This window comes from Leptopilina boulardi, unplaced genomic scaffold, assembly GCF_019393585.1.
Source record: "Leptopilina boulardi isolate dan_hultmark-lab unplaced genomic scaffold, ZJU_Lbou_2.1 LbouV2_266, whole genome shotgun sequence".
NCBI lineage: Eukaryota > Metazoa > Arthropoda > Insecta > Hymenoptera > Figitidae > Leptopilina > Leptopilina boulardi.
In genome coordinates, this window is record NW_026137825.1 from 117,794 (window position 1) to 128,091 (window position 10,298).

General features: G+C 20.2%; 2 protein-coding genes across 2 annotated transcripts; both read left to right on the plus strand.

The window, feature by feature from the left end:
• Positions 1 to 301: 301 nt before the first annotated feature.
• On the plus strand, positions 302 to 1,116 carry LOC127281230 (molybdopterin synthase sulfur carrier subunit). The gene is made up of 2 exons (XM_051304844.1): positions 302 to 870; positions 1,110 to 1,116. The coding sequence occupies exons 1-2, from the start codon at positions 614 to 616 to the stop codon at positions 1,114 to 1,116; spliced, it is 264 nt and encodes an 87-aa protein (XP_051160801.1). The 5' UTR covers positions 302 to 613.
• LOC127281212 (molybdopterin synthase catalytic subunit) lies at positions 718 to 6,721 on the plus strand. The gene is made up of 8 exons (XM_051304814.1): positions 718 to 866; positions 1,655 to 1,801; positions 3,650 to 3,953; positions 4,388 to 4,619; positions 4,844 to 4,932; positions 5,531 to 5,772; positions 6,068 to 6,121; positions 6,441 to 6,721. The coding sequence occupies exons 2-8, from the start codon at positions 1,661 to 1,663 to the stop codon at positions 6,510 to 6,512; spliced, it is 1,134 nt and encodes a 377-aa protein (XP_051160771.1). The 5' UTR covers positions 718 to 866; positions 1,655 to 1,660; the 3' UTR covers positions 6,513 to 6,721.
• The last annotated feature ends 3,577 nt before the right edge of the window (positions 6,722 to 10,298 follow it).

The window sequence follows — 10,298 nt, forward strand, 5'->3', positions numbered from 1 at the left end:
ATAATTATTATTAATAAATATTATTAATGAAATAATTATTAAACAAAAAAAATATTAATAAAATAATTATCAAATTAAAATTATTAATTTAATTTAAATAATTAATTTGCTATTTAAAAAAAAAAATTGTAATTTAAAATATTCAATAATGCATAATTATAATTTTTCATTGCGTGTATTTTTTATAAACAAAATAAATTAAAATAGAAATTAAAATATATAAAAATTTTTTTTTGAAAATACCCGCGTTTCTTATTTTATTGTTGGTAGAATTGAATGAAAGCAAGTTTTCGCATGCGCAAAAGTTTGACAATCAAAATAACCTCAAAATCGTGACAATAAACAAATAAATCAATGTTGCGCGGGGGAAAAAAATGACAATATAATCCAGTGCAAATAAATACATATATATATATACCCCGCACGCGATATTATGTAACACTCGAGTCAACCATTTGAGTTCAATTCCTTTTTTTTGTTTGTTTGTTTCTTTCTTTTTTTTTCTATAAGAGAGTGATAGAGATAAAAAATGATTTATCAATCGTTTCATGCGCAAAGATGTTTTTCTATTTAGAAAAAAAGAAATTTTTTTTTTCTTATTATTTCACGCGCAATGGACTGTGTGACAGTGAAAATTTTATTTTTTGCTAAAGCACGTGAATTATCCGGTGTTAAGGAGTGTAATTTAATGACAATTAAAGAAATATCGTATAGAAATTTAAAGAAAATTATTGTCAATAAATTTCATTTAGAAAGTATTTGTGATAATTTAATATTGGCATTAAATGAAAATTTTGTTTCTGAAGACATAATATTTAATCTTATCGAAAAGGACGAAATTGCTGTTATTCCACCTTTAAGTGGAGGTTTGTCTTTTATTTTATTATTATTGTTAATAATGTATTTATTATTATTATTATTATTATTATTTCTATTAATTGTTTTAAAAAATTAAGTTTTATAAATTTTTTGAGACATTTTTCATTTTTTCGTAGACAAAAGAAGAAATTTTTTTCGATTCCTAACCTCAAAGTTTCCGTTTTGTTTTTTTTTTCGCGAAAATATTTGTTTTAATTTTTTGCAAAAATTTAATTTAAAATTATTTAAAGAAAATAAATAAATAGCCCTTGGGATTCAAAATTTTTCTTTAAAAAATAATTAATTAATTTATAATTTACTATAAATAATTACTACATTATAATAAATTTAACAACAATAATTATTATTAAAAAATAATTTTTATTATTACTAATTTAATTTTTTTTCAATAAATCATTTTTTAATATTAATATTTATTTATTATTAACTTTATTAATATTAGAAATGATTTATTGAAAAAAAAATTAAATTAGTAATAATAAAAATTATTTATAATAATAATTATTGTTTTTTTTAAATTTATTATAGTGTAATAATTATTTATAGTAGATTATAAATTAATTAATTAATTATTTTTTTTAATTGAAAATTTGCGTTTCAAGCGCTATTTATTTATTTATTTTTTAATTTATTATTAATTTATTATTTATTTAATTTATTATATAAAATATCGTTTTTAATAAAAATTTATCTATTAATTTTAATATTTAATATTAAATATTTAAAAAATTCGTGAAAAATAATAAAAATTTATTCAATTATTATCTTAATGCAGGTTAAAATGGAGCAGTCAAAAGATATTGTAAAATTGCAGTATGCAAAATTAAATATAAATGAAATTGTGGATTTGGTAACTTCGCCAAAATGTGGAGCAATTTCTACTTTTATTGGAACCACTCGAGATAATTTTGAAAGCAAACAAGTGAGTAATTAATAATTATAATAGAAATTTTTTTAAATTAAAATATCCAATTTAGGTCTCATTAATGTGAAATTTAATTATTTTGTTCTTTTAACGTAATAAATTACTATTATTATTATTATTATTTTAATATTATTATTAAAAAAATATTTTTTTTATTAATTAATAATAACACAGGCACACAAAAAATAAAAAGTTGTTTGGCCGAGACACTACACTAGTCTATTTTCATGTATTTTTTCACGCTGAATCCGAATCCGAAGTCAGAATTATCAGATTGGCTCTTATTTTTGAGAAAAACTCAAAAAACTGCTCAGAAAGAAAAATAAAATCAAAAAGTTAAAAAATTTTTGAATGTTACTGCGATAGTGTAATTCCATGTATTTTTTGTCGCTGAATCCGAATCCAAAGTCAGAATGTTTAGATTCGCTCAAATTTTTGAGATAATTGCAAAAAAACACAAGTAACAAAAAACTCAAAATACTCAAAATCAGTTTTTTTGGAATTATCTTTAAAATTTGAGCCAATCTGTCAATTCTGACTTCGAATTCGGATTCAGCGTGAAAAAATACATGAAAATGCACTATCGTAATGTTTCGGCAAAAAAAATTTCTTTGAGCTAAAATCGCCAAAAACTGATAAAAATTCTGAATTAGGGGCACAGATAATTTTTTTTGCCGAAACATTACGATAGTGCATTTTCATGTATTTTTTCACGCTGAATCCGAATTCGAAGTCAGAATTGACAGATTGGCTCAAATTTTGAAGATAATTCCAAAAAACTGATTTTGAGTATTTTGAGTTTTTTGTTACTTGTGTTTTTTTGCAATTATCTCAAAAATTTGAGCGAATCTAAACATTCTGACTTTGGATTCGGATTCAGCGACAAAAAATACATGGAATTACACTATCGCAGTAACATTCAAAAATTTTTTAACTTTTTGATTTTATTTTTCTTTCTGAGCAGTTTTTTGAGTTTTTCTCAAAAATAAGAGCCAATCTGATAATTCTGACTTCGGATTCGGATTCAGCGTGAAAAAATACATGAAAATAGACTAGTGTAGTGTCTCGGCCAAACAACTTTTTATTTTTTGTGTGCCTGTGTAATAATAATATAATAATAAATTAATGGGGCCCCTAAATTAATATTTATTAAAATAAAAATTAATACTCTTTTAATATTATTATTAAAATAATATTCATTATTATTATTTTTTTTTTAATAATTAATTAATTAATTTATTTATTTAGAAATTGTAAACGGTAAATATTGAAATAATATTTTAAAATGTAAATAATTTCAAAATATTATTTTTAAAAAAAACGCGTCAAAATTTGAATTTTTTAAAATTTTATTTGTTTTTTAATTAATTTAATTATATTTTTCCAGTTATTGAAATAATCCAAAATTTTGTTATTTTGAAAATACAAAAAAAATTTCAAACTACTTCTTTAGAAATATTTTTCAAATTTTTGATTTAAATTTAATTGAATTTTTAATAAATATTACAAAATATATTTATTTGCAATTGCAAATTAAAATATTTAATTAATATTTATATTTAATATAATAAATAAATTAATATTAATATTTGAATATTTTCATTTTTGAAAATAATGAAAAAATTTGTAGTTATATTTCAAAAATTCGGAAATATATCTTTAAATTTTATTTTTTAAATTTTTTGGAAAATAAAAAATGCTAAATATAATATGTATTATTTGGCATTTAAATAAATTTATTTATTTATAAAATAAAAATTCTAAGCAAAATTTCGATAAAAATCGAAATAAGAAAAAATTTTGTATAGAAAATAAAATAAATATTTTTAATTTTTTTTTTTCAAGGTATTGCAATTAAATTATGAAGCGTACGAACCAATGGCATTGAAGGAAATGATGAATATTTGTGAAAAGGTCCATTCTCAATGGGATGTTGATCGAATTGCAATATTTCATCGTTTAGGCGAAGTTCCAGTTTCCGAAGCAAGTGTTGTTATTGCAATTTCTTCAACGCACAGAAAGGAATCACTTCACGCTGTACAATTAACAATTGATATGCTAAAGGCATCAGTTCCAATCTGGAAAAAAGAAATTTATGCCAATCAAGATTCAAAATGGAAGGAAAATAAGGAATGCTCTTGGTCTTCCTGTAAATGAAATTTTTAATTTCCAAAAAAAAAAAAAAAAAGTGAAAAATACACAAAATCTTTTTTATTTTTTATATTTTTCACTTTTCTTTAAAAAAAATAAAAATAGAAAACCAAAAAACTATTTTGAATAAAAACATAGAATTTTTCCATTTTCTCGAGGAAAAAAAAAAAAATTTATTTTGTCAATTTTTTTAAAAATACTTTTGAAATCTAAAAAAATTGAAAATTATTGAAAAAAAGCATTTTTTAAAATTTGGAATATTTTTTTTTTTTTGAACCGATGTTAATTTTTCTTTTCTGTGTTTAAGTTTTGAAAATTCTAATAAAATGTTACCTCAAAGAAAAACAAACCTTTTTTTTGTCTTAAAATTTCTTTTGATTATTGCTTTAAAAAATTGTATTTTTTTTCATTATTTTAATTTTTATAACGCAGATGGTTTGGAAAAAAGTGATGACAATAAATTTCCAAATAAGATGAAAACTTCCAATGATGATGGAAAAAAAAAATTATTATTATTCAATGAAAATCCACCGATTACTATTGATTCTAGTATTGTTCAAGTTAGAGCAAATTCCGAGGAATTGAATCGAAGAATTCAAGCTTTCATTTCCCGAAAACGAGAGCACGTGAATCTTTTAAATATTCAGGAATTTTGTATTCATGGGTGAGTTCTTTTTTTTTCTAAACGTAAATTAATTAATTCTTCTATTTAAAAATTTCATTTAAAATTATTTTATCTAAATTTTAATTAATTTATTTATCCTGTAATAATAAATTAAACAATAAATTAAAAAATAATAATAATAGTAAATAAAATTTATTTATTACTTTTATTTAAATTTGTTTATATTTTTAATTAAAAAAAAATATGTTTTTCCAATTTTTCAGAAATGAAAATCAAAAAGAGGACGAATTTTCTTGTGCACGAGTAAATGCAGTTCTTTTCAAGCATAAAGATTCCAAAAGTCATGTGAAAGGTAAAAAAAAATTGTAATCCCAAAGAAAAGAAAATTATAAAAAATTTGAAAATTTAAGTAATATTATATATTTCAATTTAAAATAAAATTAATAGATTTAAAATCTTAGAAAAAAAAGTAATAAATAAATTTGAAAATTCGTCAATTAAAATAATAGAAAATTTAATTAATTAATCAACTATTATATAAAATATTAAATCGAAATTGATTTTTGTCTAATTGTTAAATTAAATTGTTTATTAATTAATTACTAAATTAAATTAATTGTTGGCTAATTTATAAATTAAATTTACTATTAATTAATAATCAAAATTATATTGATTATAGGCTAATTATTAAATTTAATTGATTATTAATTATTTATCAAAATTACAATATTAAATAATTTTCAATTGTATAATTAAAAATTTTTTTTTCATTTTTACATATTTTAATTAAAATTAAAATTAACAAATAAAAAAAAGTTATTGAGAAAAAAAATTCTCAGTTTTTTTTTTTGTACTTTTTTTTCTTAATAACGAGAAAGTTTTCTTTTTTAATAATTTGAAATGTCTTTCTATTTTTGTTTAATAAAAAATGGAAATTTCTTTTATTGCAGTTCATAGGGTCTTTAATCCTTGGGGGCCACAGACATCGGATCCCTCAAGTTGGGAAGAAAGTAAAACTTCGAATGAGACAAGTAATAATTATCCTTTGGCACTGGAAGAACGGTTGTCTAGCACCGAAAAACTTTTAGGAATCAATAAACCAGTTCCACGAGACATTTACGAAAGAATAAAAAGCATTGAGGATCGTGTCTCTCATTTGGAAAGTCTTTCTCCCGAGTACAAAGACTTTTGGGTAATTTCACAAATTTTCTATTGTTTGCAAAAATTTAAAAAAAAAAAAATTTTTTTTTAATTATTCACACTAATTTTTTAATTGGTTAATGCAATTTTTTTTTACTAATATTTAAAAAAAAATACTATTTTAATTATTTAAGTTTATTAATTTATGTTTTAAAATTGTTACTTTTATTATTATTATTATTATTATTTGTTAGTATTTGTTTATTACTATTTTTTTAATTTTTGTTATCATTAAAATTCAGAATATTTTATTATATTTTATTAACGAAGGCAAATTTTCATTTCAGACGGAAGAGCAAAATGAAAGCGTCAAAAGAATATTTAAACCAGTAAGAAAAAGGGTACGTAATTATTTTTTTAAATACAAATTTCAATTTAATTTCGTAATTTTTTTTCAGATTTAATTAGGAGATTTTCTTTTCAAAGCAATAAAAGTATTTTTCTTAATCAATTTGTTTTTTTTTTAAAATATTTTTTAAATTTGTCAATTATAATTTTAGTTAATAAATTATTTATAATAATTTATTAATCAATAATTATAAAAATTTTGTAACAAAAGAAATATTTTGAATTTTTAATTACTGAGGGGAAAAAAAATTATTTTTATCTAAATTATAAATGATAAATTATAAAATGAAATGGAATTTATTTTTTTTGCAGACCTTTTCAACGGCAGAACTTGGTAGTAAACTTCATGAATTAGAAGATAGGTATGCTAAGAAGATGAAATGATATCAGATGCACTTTTATTCTTGAATATTGTAAATATCTATAAATAATTACGTTATCAACGTAATTTTTAACACATTTTTTTAGAGTTTAACACCATTATTTTTTGAAAAAAGCAATTTTTTTTTATGTTAATTACTTATTTCTTTATTGATTTTTTTTTAAACCACAGAAAGTGCACTGCTGATGCTTGCGCTTTTATCAATAAAAAAAATTATTTCCAATATTTTATTGTTTAGTTATTTTAAAATTCAATTCAATTATTCAATTAATAAAATTAAATTTAAAAATAAAAAAAAAGAAATAAATATAAAAAAGAAATAAAATTAAATTTAAAAATTAAAAAAAAAAATAAATATAAAAAAGAAATAAAATTAAATTTAAAAATTAAAAAAAAATTAAATATAAAAATCAAATAAAATTAAATTTAAAAATAAAAAGGAAATAAAATTAAATTTAAAAATTAAAAAAAAATTAAATATAAAAATGAAATAAAATTAAATTTAAAAATAAAAAAGAAATAAAATTAAATTTAAAAATAAAAAAGAAATAAAATTAAATTAAAAAATTAAAAAAAATTAAATATAAAAATTAAGTAAAATTAAAAAAATAAAAGTAAATTTAAAAATTAATTCAAATTAATTTAGTATAGATGTTAATTTTTTAATTTTTTTAATTGCAGTAAAAATAGAAATTGTTTTATTAAAAAAAAGTACTAAAGGGTCATTCCATTATATTTCACCTAAAGTCGTTGCGGCCTAATTTTTAAAAAACTTGGTACTTTCAGAAATGATTCTTTATAATATTTAGGAAACGAAATAAAAAGAATTAAGTTTAAATTTTTATTATTTATCTCAAAATATGTATTTAAAGTGGACAAGGTGCGGAAAAATGTCACCTTTTTAGCATTTAGAAACTTTTTTTAAAAACATAGAAAAATTGTTAAAAGTGTAAAAAAAATTATTTTTTCTTGTTTAGAATCGATTAATTATCTATTTTTTAATGATTAAAGTAGTAAATAAATTAAAATAATATATAAAATAAGTTTTCAAACTTGGTCTGTCAAATAACCTAATTTTGGGATTTTTATTAATTAATTATTAAAAAGTGGAATTATTAAATAAAATAAAAACTCACTGAATGTAAAGTATTTGCGGTGAACTATCAAATTTTCTTAGCACTTTTTACTTTTTCCATTTATAAATGTAAAAAATCTTGAGTCGAAAATTGGCACTTTGTTGATTTTTCCGATTTTTAATCGCTTGTAACTCTTTTGGTGCAAAATAAAAACTTTTGAAACCTGGCGGAATATTTAAGTTATATCTAAATAAAAACTCACTGTAATTTTCGTGATGGATTTTGATCGAGATTAGAAGAAAATTTAATTCCAAAATTGTACGTATATTTCCAGGTTAATGTATGTAATTTTTCGTCTTTGAAGTAGTGGCCCAACTTCAAGTTTAAAAAAATTACATACATTAACCTGGAAATATACGTACAATTTTGGAATTAAATATTCTCCTTATCTCGATCAAAATCCATCACAAAAATTTAAGTGAGTTTTTATTTAGATTTAACTTAAATATTCCACAAGGTTTCAAAAGTTTTTATTTTGCACCAAAAGAGTTACAAGCGATTAAAAATCGGAAAAGTCAACAAAGTGCAAATTTTCGACTCAAGATTTTTTACATTTATAAATTTAAAAAGTACAAAGTGCTAAGAAAATTTGAAAGTTCACCACAAATACTTTACATTCGGTAAGTTTTTATTTTATTTAATAACTCCACTTTTTAGTAATTAATTAATAAAAATCCCAAAATTAGGTTATTTGACAGACCAACTTTGAAAACTTATTTTATATATTATTTTAATTTATTTACTACTTTAATCATTAAAAAATAGATAATTAATCGATTCTAAACAAGAAAAAATAATTTTTTTTACACTTTTAACAATTTTTCTATGTTTTTAAAAAAAGTTTCTAAATGCTAAAAAGGTGACATTTTTCCGCACCTTGTCCACTTTAAATACATATTTTGAGATAAATAATAAAAATTTAAACTTAATTCTTTTTATTTCGTTTCCTAAATATCATAAAAAATCATTTCTGAAAGTATCAACTTCTTTAAAAATTAGGCCGCAACGACTTTAGGTGAAATATAATGGAATGACCCTAAAAAAAATTTTTAAAAAAATGAAAATTTGGATTTATATAAAAAACTAATGAAAATCTCTACTAAAATGAATTCAATTATTTTTTTTGTAAAATAATAATTAAATTACTATTAAATCATGACAATTTATACTGTTTAATTAAATTAAATAATTATATTTAACTAAAATCATTTTAATTATTTGTTTTTTTGTAAAATATTAATTCCTAAATTAATAAGCAACATTTTTTGAATATTTTAGGTTAGAAATTTTTTTTTAATTCAATTTTGCAGTAAATAAAAATTTATTTAAACCTTTAATTATATTATAATTAAAAAATGATTTTTAAAACTGAAACAATTGGAAAAAATTATTAAGGAAAATTTTTGCGCTTTTTATTATATTAATTTGTAGCAGTGTTTTGTCCGTTACGAAGAAAAAAGTAACGCACTACAGTTACGGTTTAAGACACAGTAACTGATTATTATTAAATAGAAATATATTTTTTTTCCACATTAAATGAATATTTTCCTAAAATTATACTGGTAAAAATTGTGAATAAAAATGACAAAAAAAAATAACCTCAAATTTTTATTATTTCAAAAATTAATTAATTTGGCGATTTTGCAAATATAAATATAATTATCGCTAAATAAAACAAAAAAATAGGAAAATATAAATAAAATTTTTATCTAACCTTTATTTTTCTTTATATAAAATTACGAAATAAAATCTGCTTTCCTCTCTTTGACAAAAAATGATATGCACAACTGACAAAAAAAATTTTCACACTGGACAATTACAAATAATTGACAAATATACAAATAATTGTCGCTCGATAAAACAAAAAAAAATAGTAAAATATTAATAAAATTTTCATCTAACCTTTATTTTCCTTTATAAATTTATGGAGAAAAGAAAATTAGCTTTCCATTCGACAAATTTTTGCACAACTGTGTAAAACTGACAAAAAATCTCCTCCACTGGACAATTTTTCCCGCCATTCAAATTGGCGGGAAATTACCGCGAAATGTATTTTTTTCAAAAATTCCAAAAAATAATAAAAAAAAAATTACTAAATACTACAGTGATAAAAAAATACGAATTTCTATTAAAAAAAAAAAAACAAAATAAATCTAATTTCTATAAAAAAAAACTAAACTAACGTGGACAAAAAAACGGAAAAAAAATCCAAAAATCAATAAAATTTCTCACTCACCTGTTTATATTTTGTAATTATCTGCTCTTTTTTTTTCTCTCTCTCTCCACCGGCGTGTTATTGTTATTGACCCAACACTTATACAGTCCCATAGAAAATGACAATCCCCCATATTTAGAAAAAGGAGAAAAACAATCAAAAGTTTGACATTTGTCGTTTTTAATATAAAGAAAAAAAAAGTCTTAACGGTTCAATGAACTTTTACGCGGGGGAGGGGGGGGGGTCGACACGCGAAGGTTTATAACACTTTGAAATAGATATATAGAGGAAAATTTTTACCGGCTTGATATACTCGCGTGACTCTTTTCACACACACACATATATATATATATACAACATAGACAAAAAACAGTTATTTTTGTTGTTGGCTGTACTGTATAAACATATATATAGATAAATTAGTTCGTTTACCGACT

What these genes read in the sequence shown, in the direction of transcription:
- LOC127281230 (XM_051304844.1), top strand. Translation starts at nt 614, where the DNA reads ATGGACTGTGTGACAGTGAAAATTTTATTTTTTGCTAAAGCACGTGAA.
- LOC127281212 (XM_051304814.1), top strand. Translation starts at nt 1,661, where the DNA reads ATGGAGCAGTCAAAAGATATTGTAAAATTGCAGTATGCAAAATTAAAT. An exon ending in TTCCAAAAGTCATGTGAAAG is followed by an intron (nt 4,933 to 5,530) that starts GTAAAAAAAAAT and finishes CTTTTATTGCAG; the next exon opens with TTCATAGGGTCTTTAATCCT. An exon ending in TTAAACCAGTAAGAAAAAGG is followed by an intron (nt 6,122 to 6,440) that starts GTACGTAATTAT and finishes TTTTTTTTGCAG; the next exon opens with ACCTTTTCAACGGCAGAACT.